At 35.0% G+C, this 12,953-nt stretch overlaps 1 protein-coding gene across 4 annotated transcripts in view; it reads left to right on the plus strand.

Annotated features, from left to right (window-relative positions):
* LOC114046192 (rho guanine nucleotide exchange factor 7) overlaps positions 1 to 12,953 on the plus strand; it is a 317,431-nt gene that overhangs the window by 251,408 nt on the left and 53,070 nt on the right. For all 4 annotated transcript variants that reach the window (XM_027866436.1, XM_027866435.1, XM_027866438.1 and 1 more), the window contains 3 exons: positions 6,303 to 6,441; positions 8,213 to 8,272; positions 10,560 to 10,706. In XM_027866436.1, the coding sequence (XP_027722237.1) occupies positions 6,303 to 6,441; positions 8,213 to 8,272; positions 10,560 to 10,706 (346 nt within the window). The remainder of the gene's footprint in view (positions 1 to 6,302; positions 6,442 to 8,212; positions 8,273 to 10,559; positions 10,707 to 12,953) is intronic.

Genomic DNA, 12,953 nt, shown 5'->3' on the forward strand with positions numbered 1-12,953 from the left:
TAACTGAGGACCGTTCATTGACAGCATAGACATGAAATTGCTGGTGTATACTGTAGCTTTGAAAGCTTCCTGAATAAATCCTCCACAATTAAATTAGTCAGAAAACATTCTACATGCTGCATTTAATATTCTTGATGTCCTAACATATGGTTCTTTTTTAGTTTGACTTACAGAAGTTTTCAGAAGCATAGAATAATGCTGTTGGCATCTCATGACTATTCCTTTAATCCATGACTATTGTTAATGGAAGAGACCACTCAATAGCTAATGTTTATGAGCTATTAGATTGTAGTTTTCTGAGGAACTATTAATAAGAGCATGTGATAGTTGCATTGGTTAAAAACAAAAAGTTTGCATAGAAAAGAACACTGATTTTGTATGATCAGATGCTATGAATAAGATTGTGATAAGGGATTAGAGATGAAATTAATGACTTCTGTACCTATTCTGTTCACTCCACTCTTGCTGTAAGTTTTTTCTAGTTCAGTCGCAAACCTTGAGATACAGGGATAGAGAGATTACAGCATCAGAGGGAAAATAGGAACAATACAATGATGGCATTCTTTCTTACTTGTTGGCCTAGGCAGGTACTTAACTTTACTCTTGTCTTGCGATGAGAATTCCGTACAGTAAAATGGGAGAGTCATCTATGGTGTTTAAAACTGGTGACAAAACCTTTAAGACTGGATCAAAAGATTTTAGTTGGGGGAAACTTTTGTAAACATTAGTCACTGCCCACTCCCCCACCATTTTACAAATAAGAGAACAGAGGTCAAAGAGATGAACTGACTTCCTGAGGTCACAGGTTTTAAATGGCAGCATTTGAATTCTCATTATTTGACTCCAAATTCAGCAGTCAGTGCCATGTGTGTAGTGGAAGCTACAGTAGAAGATGTTTAAGCATAAACAGATGACATTACCTCTTTGCCTTTCTATTTTGTGTGTATAATTCAGGAGATCGGTGTTTATTTCAATGTTGGTGATGAAATTAGAGTTACAGAATTGACTCAGACCCTTAAAGACCATCTTTTCCAACACCTTAATTTTACAGATGAAGAAACTAAACTGCATAGTGGTGAAGTGATTTGCCATGGTCATGTGACTAGTAAGGAGTAGAATTGAGCCTAAAACCCCACCCTTCCAGGGCAGTCATTTCCCCAAAAAGTTAGGGAAAGCAGAGCAATGACAGTGGATTTTAGAGCAAATAAAAAAATGAGTGGTAACCAGAGAGCTAAAATGCATAAATTTATTTATGAAGTTGGATAATTATATGGTGATAAGACTGGGGAAAATTATTTATAGTAAAAAACCAAAACTTTTCCATTTTTAAGGCTCTGTACTTGAATTTCCAGGTGCCTGACTACTTTCTTTTTCAGCAGTTGACTTTCACATAAAATTATTTTACTTGGTTTCTGGAGAAACATAAAAGGCATGTTCTGTATCAAGATAAATCTAAGAAAAGAAGTAATGTTCCATATAAATACCAATTTTTTGTTGAGGGGAAGATGAGAAGGAAGAGAATGATAAGCTGGTAGTTGTTCTCTATTGGTGAATAAGTTTAAGACATGCATTGTAAAACATAAAGAGTAATTCACCTGAGGAATAAGGGGCTTCAAGAATTGTAAATACAATTGATGGTCTATTAAGGAAGAAAACCATTTGCTATTTGTATTAGGACAAGAAAAAAAAAGGTGAAAGAAAAACTAAAGTGGAATACTAGGTTGAAGTAAAAACCAATTAAGAGGAAGAAGGTTTATATAGGTTTAACACCCAAATAATAAACTATTGAGGAGTAGCTTTGGTTTTTAAATTAAACATGATATTTTATTCATTGGATTTGTTTAATGTAACTTGGTTGCTTCCCGATAGGATTTTAAATCAGAGCTCCCAGAAAAGTCTGGAATTCTTAATGTTCTCATCTGACCTTTGGTCATATTAGGACTCCCATGAATTTTTCTGCCCTTCTTTAGTGCCTAGGGAGCATTCATACCTATTCAGTCACTCACACAGGTTTTCAACTTTAATATATATTTTTAATTATAGGCAGGTGTACTGAAGGGAGGCAGAAATGTAGACGACTGACACAATAAAAAGAAAACTGAATTGGGAGGAAACAAACTTGGATTTTTTAATTTTGGGATGCTCTTTCACTTTTACCATCTATAAAATGGTAACTTCCCTTTCTAGGATGTTCTGAGGTTTACAAGTCCTTTTCCCTTTATCTTTACTTACAACATTCCAGTATAATTTTTTAAGCTCTTCAGGGTCAGAGACTGTTTTGTTCTTGCCTTTATATACTTAGTCCCTAGCACATAGCTCAATGCTTTGTACATACTATACGTTTAGCAGTTTTTAAAAATTGAATAATTCTGGGAGGCAATTAGGACAGGTTTTATTGACCCATTTTATAGATAGGGAAAATGAAAACAAGATTCATTTATTCCATAGTCACACAGCTTGTAGGTGTTGTAGGTAGAATATGCATATCTCCTGACTCTAAGGCCATTATTCTTTCTGCTAAACCAAACTGACTTCTATCATGCCCTATGCCCTTCTCCTCACTATTCCCCTGCCACATTAGAAATGATGCCTTCCTCTTCCAGTCACTTACCTTCCTTTCATGTTTGATTGTATTCTGTCTTATATCGGTCTTTTTTTTTTTTAAATCCCCGGTATCGGGCTGTAAGTCTTTTGAGGGCATGAACTGTAGTTTGGACTATGAGACCCCTTGAAATACCAATTTTATGATGTACTTATTTATTTTAAGGTGTGGCCTATATGTGGGTATTGTTTTTTATAGGCTCATAGATTTAGAACTGGAAGAGACCTTAGAGGTTATCTTGTTAAATTTTCTCATTTTACGGATAGTAGGTTAGTGGCCCAACATTACAGGTATAGTTCCATATTGTTTTCCTTTTGGTAAAATAGCAGTTCCTGCTTAAATTTGCTTTTGCTTTCACTTGGATGATGGATTACTAGTTCTTTTACTATATAGGTAATTCCTTTCCTGAGAAGAGCAGGATGCCACATGTGATTAGGCACCTAATATTTTAAAATATTGGTGAAACATAATGAAGTAGTTTGTGATGGACTGACTTTCATTCACTGGAAGGATGAATAATGCCTAACTTGTACACTGAAGTCTCCAAGCCAGTTTTTGACTATCAATATTCCAAGATTCTGAAAGATCCAATTAACAAAGTATTCTATTTTTATTACTTTTTTGTGGTGTAATAAGTTTAATAACAAAATGTTACAAATACTAAAGTCTCTACTAAATTCATTCTCTAATTATCATTACGGCCTGCAGGTGACTCTGGGATCGAGTGTGTGATGTCAGCTCAGTTTAAGGTCTGTCTGCTATCAAGCTGGAAAAGATTTTGTAGGCTCAGTGACAGATTTTGTATCTGTTGTCAGAGAATCTCCTGTGTTTGGAAAGGGCTCTTGCCATATTGGCCATAGCAGTTCTTGAAGAACCTTTACAAAATTGTAGAGATGAGATTTATCATTGCTTGACCACGGGCAGGTGGCGGTCTGTTGGAGGGAATCACACTGGTCTTTGAAACCAAAGGGTCCTCGAAATGCGGAAGTTTGATGTTGGTGAATCGAGGTATTCACATGTGTAATACACATTCTGTGCTTGGTAAAAATGAAATACTAAAATGGAATAAAATATTGTACTTTGTTTAGGAAAGACAGAAAATTATTCTTGGGTAATTGTTCTATGATTTTTGTTTAACACATGGAAATTTGATGGCTTCTTCTCATTAGTTAAGTCAGTGGGGCTCATATCATCTGTACCATAAACAATTTAAGGTATAAGTGGTTGTTTAAAACAACAGCAGTTGCAGCCTGTTTCCATCTTTTGACCTGTTTCCTGATCATAATTGTGATTCAGTTCCAACCTAAGCTTTCATTTGCCAGCCTATGGTCCAGTTTTGACTCTTAAAATCATCTGTTAGAGGGGGAAAGGGTAGTAGAAGCTATTTATTTCAACCCTTTTGTTTTACACTTGAGGACACAGAGAGGCAAGTGATTTGCCTGTGGTCACACAGCTAGTTGATAGCAGAGATCTGACCAGAGCGTTGGTCTTAGGACTCCCAGTTAAGTACTTTTCCCATTAGACACTGCTGCCTACTTTTTCTTGTATTCTTACTTTCACTTCTGAGAAGGGATAATTTAGTTAAAGTCAACAGTGATATAACCAAGAAGTGAGATGATGAGCACATTCTGCCAGTTATCAGTGATCACTCTGCATCCACAACAGCTGGCTCATCCAGGTCCTGAGTAAGGAGGTCAGAAGTCTTAGGCAAATAGGGGAAATATGAGCATATATTTAGAGCCAACTTGGCTTTATGACCACTAACAGATGAGAAAACATTATAATAGATTGGGAATGACCTTTGGAAGATACACATTCAGAGGGTGCCTGCCATAAAAAAATGGCTTTTCTTAGAGTAGAAGATATCCTTAAGCAACTTGCAATGTGGCGCCTTCTTTTACAAAGCTCACAGAATTGTATAGATCTTACTTCATTCATCTTGATAATATGATTATTATCATATAATCAATGTTATCAGTATATCATATAATCATATCAATAAATAATTCATGGAGGATGATGATAATAGTCATAGCTTATGCATGCTTTATAGTTATTTTGATTTCCAAAGAGTTGACTTAAAAACAAGGTTTTAGATAAACTTTTTTTGCAGCTCTTGCCTTTCTAAAGGTTTGAGCTGTAGAGATGATCCTTGTGAAAAACAAAATATTATTGTTGGACCATCTTACTCCCTTTTCTCCATTCACATGACCACTTTTGTTTAGCCCTTGTCACTCCTCACCTGGACTATTCCAATTAACTCTTAATTAGTGTCCTTCCCTCCATCTTTTCCCCTCTCCATTCCATTCTTCACATTGCTGCCAGATTGATATTTCTGAAGTACGGGTCTGACCATGTTACTCCCTTGCTTAAAAAGTGGCAGTAGCTTATTATTACTTGCTGGATAAAGGACACACTTACTTGCTTAGTGTTTAAAACTCTTTACAGTCTGGTTCTGACCTGTCCTTTCAGAATGTTTTCACAGGTTTCCCTCTTCTGTGATCTCTGTTTTATGCAAACTGGCCCATGTGCTCTCCCCACTCTCTGACATTCCATCTTGATGCCTTGGTACATCCTGCTCTTCATTGTAGGAATGTTCTCTCCATTTTCACCTTTTGGAATCTCTCCCTCTATTAAAAAGACCTTTCTTGACTCTTCCGTTTGGTAATATTTCCTTCCACTGTTAAATTATTCTGTATTTACTTTTAAAATAGTTTTTTATTTACTTATAAGTCAACTGCATGTTATTTTCCCCCAATAGAATATGAACTCCTTGAGGGCAGGGATAATTTTCATCTCTCGATTTGTATTTCCCAGCTCTAAGCACAGTGCCTTGCACATAGCTGGTACTTAATATAAATGCTTGATGAATTAAATTGAGCACAAGAGTTGACAAAAGGGGAACTCCACTGGAACTTGCATTCACTCCTTCCTCTTCCATGGTAGAATGAAGAATGAGGTGGATTTAGTTACTTAATATTTGAGGGATCTCATTATAAGGTGGTTTTGCTGATAAGATGATCCTATTGGAATAGTACCAGATGGAAGCATATGTACATGTGTATATGGATGAAGAATTGGTATTGAACATAGAAGTGTGGCATGGTAACTGTGGACACCATAATATTTTTATCTCCTCAGCCTTTGAAATTTAAAAATCATTATTAATTAGAAATATATGGAATTCACTTGAATTTTTTAAAGTTCATTTAATTTTTTCACTTTTTGGGTCACAATCATATTTTTGAAGCACCTTTCCAGTAAGAAACTTACTGGACATTCTCATGACATTCAGGTTTTTTTTTCTGATTAGAGAATGTACAAGTTCACTTATGTTGAAATATTTTTTGTTAGGAAATGTCCTGAGAAATGATTTAGCCTAAACTGCTTAGGAAATTAGGCCCTAAAAGGTTGCCCAGGGTCATAGAGCTTGTCTGTAGTGGACATTGAACCAGAGCTCAAGCCTTCTCAGCCCTAGCCCAGTTTCCCTACTGTGGGGAAGATTAGCCTGACTTTCTTTTGTTATTATTCGGATTTGTAGCACTGATAAAATCTATTGTCATTCTCTATCTTTGATCTTCATTAATCACTGACATAATTAAGGATGAGTAAATGGTCTAGCCTAGCAGTTAGAGTAACTTTGTTTTGTCATTTACCCCTAACAAGAAAATTCTTTTGTGTTAATGCTTTGTTTGCTCAGTGAGGATTTGGGAGAATTTATGGAGATGAAAGGCGCCAGCAGTCCTGGGATTCTTGTGTTGACCACAGGCCTCAGCAAACCTTTTATGCGCTTGGATAAATACCCTACTTTACTCAAAGAACTTGAAAGACATATGGAGGTACCATTTTTTTTTTCCACTCTGTATTCATTTCTTCAGTACCTATTGTATGTATGATTACTGTGTATGTTTTTGGGACTCAGATGAATCAGTATAACAAACTGAAGGTGCCGTGTGGGCCAGAGATGGGTGAGACACAGACTAGGTGATCTGTGGCCCTTGACCTTAAGGAGCTTGCTAGATACACATTATAGCAAAGACTCACTGCACGTTTCAGAACCCATTAAAAGTTTCTCTAGGACTCAAGATGTTTTTTTTTTAAAATATATATTTTGTTTTTTTATATTTTGAGACATTTAACACCCCCCTCACCTCTCTTTACCTCTCCCCATTCAGATTTGGAAGGGATTTCACAGGCTGCCTAGTCTTATCTCATATTTCCTCCATGTTATATCTGACAAGTGATCATCCAACTTTTGTTTAAAGATCTCCTTTGAGGGGTAACTCACTACATTCCTACACAGTGCAAATCACTTTTAGATAGCTCTATTTCATTCATGTGTGTGTGTGTGTGTGTATTTTATACATATACATATATTTATTTGTATGTAATTTCAAGCCTGAATTTGCCACTTTGTAATTTCTGCTCATTGCTTATAGTTCAGTCCTATGGGATCAAGCAAAACTAAGTCCAATCCCACACAGTGGCCCTTAAAATACCTTAATTTTTTATCATATGCCTCCTAAGTATTTTTTGTTTGTTTGTTTGTTTGTTTGTTTGTTTGTTTTTTCCAGGCTAAACACCTTTTAACTTTAGCTGATCCTCACAAGGCATGAGCTCTAGGCCCATCCTGGTTACCTTCCTCTGCAGGCTTATCAATGTCCTTTCTAAAATGTGGTACCCAGAATAAAACACAAATTCAGGATGTGATCTGACCAGGGTAGAGTACAGTAGGCCATTTACTTCCCTATTCCCAGACATTTTGCCTTTCTTAATGCAGCCTAAAATGACATTAACTTCTCGGCTCTCATACCACATTTTTGACATCTTTAACTTCCAATCCACTACAACTCCTAGATCTTTCCCAGATGAATTGCTCTTCTACCATATTCCTTACAATGTAAAGAATGATGGTTCTGCCATGAGAATCTGGATTCAAATCCTTACTTTACTACTTAATACCTCTGTGACCTTGAGCAAGAGCTCAACCTCTTCATCTATGAAACGAGGCTGTTAGACCAAGTGGCCCCCCAAGTCCCTTCAGCTGTATATCTTTGACTAGATTGAAAACAAAACAACCCTCAATTCCTTCTAAAACTTTAACATTTTGGGACTTAAACAACTTTTACCATTTTCAGATACCATCATTTCTAAAGTCGAAACTACTTTTTATTTGGAAATAATGGCAATTAACCTTAAACTCCAAAGTAATTTTTAAAAGAGCTTCTGTGGTTGGGCAGCAGAAGTAAAAAAGACATTAAATAACAGGTGGACATGATGGATTAATTATTTTTCTTATTGGCATGTTATTGAAAGCTTAACAAAAAGGGGCAAAAACTTAAATTTTCACATTTCTACTTCAAGTGAGTTATGTTTAGTTAGTTGTGAGTCCTTTGGTTTCATATTAGAGGCCTGAGATCCCTTGGTCATTTTTCTTCCTGGTCAGAAAATGGACTACTACATTCATTGTAGTAGTGAGATAAAAGGAGCATGTTGAAAGCAGAATTACATTTTTTAGGTTCTGGCAGTTCTATAGCAATAATACGTTATTAAGTAGTGTTTTTTGTTGCTAAGATTGACAGTAATATTGTTTTGTTTTGTTACACTAAGGATTATCATCCAGATCGGCAAGATATTCAAAAGTCTATGACAGCCTTCAAAAATCTTTCTGTAAGTGAATTATTTTTAAATTTTTATTTATTTTATTCTGAACTTAAAAAATTAAAAAGCATTTCCATAACATAGAATAGAAAAAAGGATAATTGTACATGAAACTATAAATCTGTTATATACAACTTGCTGTTCCTTTTAAATATATAATAAAATGATCATGTAACTTTTTTTTTAACCTTTTTTTGTCTCCCTCAGATGGCTACCATGAGGCTCGTGTGTGTGTGTGTGTGTGTGTGTGTGTATGTAAAACCAGATAGATATTGAGAAAAAAAATTTATATATATATTCTCAGGTAAAGGTCTCATATTTCAATTATACACAGAACTGTCAAATCCATAAGAATGTAAGTCATTCTCCAGTTGATAAATGATCAAAGGATATGAACAGGCAGTTTTCTGAGTAAGAAATGAAAACAATTTATAGTCATGTGAAAAAATGCTCTAAATCATTATTGATTAGAGAAATACAAATTAAAACAACCTTGAGATATCATTTATACCTATCAGATTGGCCAAAATGATTGAAAGGGAAAACAACAAATGTTGGAGGGAATGTGGAAAAGCTGGGACACTAATTCACTGTTGGTGGAACTGTGAATTGACCCAGACATTTTGGAGAGCAGTCTGGAATTATGCCCAAAGCGTTATTAAACTGCTTATAGCCTTTGACCCAGCAATACCACTAGGTCTGTTTTTCAAGATGATTACGGAAAAAAGAAAAAAACCTATATGTCTTCAATTATTTATAGCAACTTTCCTGTAGTGGCAAAGAGCTGGAAATTGCAGGGATGCACGTCATTTGGGGTATGACTGAACAAGTTGTGGTATGTGATTGTGATGGAATACTACTGTGGTATAAGAAATAATGAACTCAGTGATTTTAGAAAAGCGTGGATAGACTTGCACAAAATAATGAAGAGCGAAATAAGCAGAACCAAGAGAACCTTGTATATAATAACAATAATATTCTTTTAAGAACAACTTTGAGTGAATAAGTAATTTTAACAATTATAAATCCCCAAATTAACTACAGAGGACATATGAAGGAAGATACCATCCGTAAGTAAAATAAAAGATATGTAATCTACATATCCCTTATTTATGTGGGGTAAACATTCAATGAGCTAATAATGGGAAATTTTAGAATTATTTGGTGAGTTAGATGGATATTAGGTGAAAATTTGTTATGTTTTTGGTAAGATGTCTACCAGACAATGACTTAAAATATATTTTTCTGTCACATAGTAGCTAGTCTTTGTAAGTCATGGCCAAAAAGTTAATTTCTTACTAGCTAGTATTCTGTTATTAAGCTTCTTTCTGCGAACTTATGTTAGGCTTGGATGATAGCTGTTTAGCCCACTTGCTAGGCCCATGTTCAAAGCTTTTTCAGCTTCGTGTAGGACCTGCCAGACCTTGTACTTCATTGGAATTGCCTTCAGGAACCCAGCATTACCTCCATGCTATAATGAGGCAACCAAATGGCATATTATTATAGGATTACTTTCTGGTATGAATCCAAAATATAGTCGATTTAAGCCAATTATTTTGAATCTATGTTTTTTATTTATTGAAATTGGCAAGATGTGTATTTTTCTTATAATCTTATTCAGTCTGCCTACCAGTATACACAAAAAATAGTAATTTTTATTTATTTAGGATATTATTTCATATATAAAATCACAACAAGCATATACTGAGCACCTGATATGCTAAGCATCGGGGAATCACGGAAAAATGAAAAAGAGAAAAAGTCCCCTCATTTTATGGAATGTAGGTTCAGCTAACATACAAATTAATGAAATGGTTTGGTAACATGGCTGATGTCAAGTACGTGGATAATGTGCTTGAGTGTAGTGTTGGGGTGACTCTTGATTCCTTGAGCCCTTAAATACAGCTTTGTTTTCACTGGGAATAGGAGGTAAACAGCCATTGCATTCCCAAGGCAAACGATATATTGATATCCTGTGATATTCTGACCTTTATGCTGCACTCAGCATTGTGGGCATATACATACAATTCATACACACACACGTGTGCACACACATACACACATACGTTCATACATGCACACATTACAATATAACATACATGTACGCACATACACATACATATATGCATGCCTTGCATACGCATGCATTTCATTTTATGTATTTATATATACGTACATACACATACACACACGCCTTAGATTTATTTTGCAGTGAGTATCTGCTCCAGAGTAGTATTCCTGTTTCTCATTAATTCTTAACTTCTTTATTAACAAATATGTTTCCCTTTTCCTCTAGGCACAGTGTCAAGAAGTACGAAAAAGGAAAGAACTTGAACTCCAGATTCTGACAGAAGCAATTCGTTGCTGGGAGGGAGATGACATTAAAACCTTGGGCAATGTCATATACATGTCCCAGGTCATGATTCAGTGTGCAGGAAATGAGGTGAGGCCGCTAAGGGGTTCACAAAGTATTACTATTAGGTCTTTTGAAAGATGAATTATGAAGATAGTGGCAGTTACATAAAAAGACCATCTGGGTGGAAAGTTTCTCAATTTAATAATATGGTTTGATTTTTTTTTTGGTCATTCAGAACTATTTAACCTAAATTATTAAAATGTCCATTTTCATAGCAAACTTGTACTCAGTTGAATAGTGTTTATATTTTATATTAATGTGTTTCTGAATGCTTGATTAATAACCATGAATAGTGATCAGTTTTTCAAAGGCAGTTAATTTTAGATGCTCATGAATGTGATATTTTTTGCTTTGAAATGCCAGGTAAGGAAAAGTAGTCATTGACAACCCTCAGTCCCCTGTTTCTGTCTTATACTTGATGGTTTCTTTAACAAAGAAGTAGGGGATATGATATATTAAAAGCTTATGTATAAATGAAAAGTTATGGATGCTAACTTTGAGGAAAGTTTACTTCATATCCACTAAATAAATCCAACTCTGGTCAGTTATGATGTCATTTATTAGTGACAAATTCCCATTCAGGGGGAGTGGTGTCAGATCAAATTCACTCTGCCATCTAGTCTCACCAGGAGAGCTGGCATTATAGTTGTTCAAAGCTCATTAAAGTGTGATACCAGGTGATACCCTTAGAGCTACCATATTGTATTCTGTATTAAGGTATCTTAAGTTAATGCTTAAGTATTTAAGTTGTAATGAGGACAATATACTTGGAAAAGGAGTTTAGGTTCCACTCTGACTATTTTGTCTCAAAATACAATGTAATTCATTTCAGCTGTTTGGAAGTAGTTCCAGGGACAAGTATCAGGAAAGTCAGGGGACATCAGAGATAGATTCATACTTTCTGATGCCTCCTTGTTTATACTGCTTTTTGAGAGATTACGATACAAAAATTAGAAATGAGCAGTGGAGGGAAAAACCATTTGTTCTAAATAACAATAATAATTAAAATAGTAAACATTTATATAACACTTAATTTTGCAACTACTTTATGAAGATTACTTCATTTGAGTTTTGCCATAACCCCATGAACTAGGGATTATAGGTTGTATCATCCTTAATTTGCAGATTAAGAAATTGAGACTCCTGAAGGTTTAGTGACTTGGCCAGGTATAAAGAGCTAGTAAGTATCAAAGACAAGATTTGAATTCAGTTTTTTCTCGAGTTTAGCTCACTATTGACCAAAGCATGCTACTTCTCTAAAGATACCTGTTCTCAAGACTGTCACTTTGGGTAATCTATACTCTTGTAACATTTTTGACAGTGTATATGTGTGTATATTCTTATAAGCATGACTATTTACAGTAGTGAAGTAGAAAGAATGCTGGATTTAAAAATGAGAGCTTGGGTTGAATTCCAGCTCAGCCCCATACCACCTGTGTGACTTTGGGCAAGTCTCTTTTACCTCTCTGGACTTCAGTTTCCTTCTGTGGAAGAGATCAGATTAAATAACCTCTTAGATCCCTTCCAGTTCTATAAGTTTGGTCCTATGGATACATCTATATAGAAAAAGTATACTAGCATTGGATAATCTTATTTTCTAAACCAGAAGTGTCAAACATGTGCCTGTAAAACTCTGGAATGCTGCCCAAACCAGATTAAAATATAATTGAGAAACATTTAGCAAAATAAGTAAAAATACAGTACAACGTAGGTAATGTTAATTTGTCATGTTCTGAATCAATTATCATCCTATCAATTATCTATTTTAGTCTGACACCTTTGTTCTAAACTATTCAGAAGTCAGAGTCTGTAGTAGTGACTTATAAAATTGACCCCTTTTTTCAATGGTATATCTAACTGGATTACTGTTTATGCCACAGTTCTTACAATATAAAGTTTTCCCTTTTTTAGTTATTCCATATTTTGGTTAAGAAAATATTGTCTCAATTTTGAATGTTTATGCCACAGTTCTTACAATATAAAGTTTTCCCTTTTGTAGTTATTCCATATTTTGGTTAAGAAAATATTGTCTCAATTTTGAATGCTAGCACGATCACCTCTCAAATGTGCCTTCACTTATACACTTAGGGATTATCTCTAATAATTCCTTAAATGCTTCAAGCTTTCTGTAAGGAAATTGAGGGTGAAGATAGTGGAGTTTGCTTGCTGTTTCTTTGCTCATATTATTTCCTTGTTTTCCTCTTTTCCTTGTGTGTAAACTAGCTCAGCAGGAACTGCAAGGGAAGATTTGATAATTCTATTTATAGTCGCTCA

This window comes from Vombatus ursinus, unplaced genomic scaffold, assembly GCF_900497805.2.
Source record: "Vombatus ursinus unplaced genomic scaffold, bare-nosed wombat genome assembly UNPS02014781.1, whole genome shotgun sequence".
In the NCBI taxonomy this organism is placed as follows: domain Eukaryota; kingdom Metazoa; phylum Chordata; class Mammalia; order Diprotodontia; family Vombatidae; genus Vombatus; species Vombatus ursinus.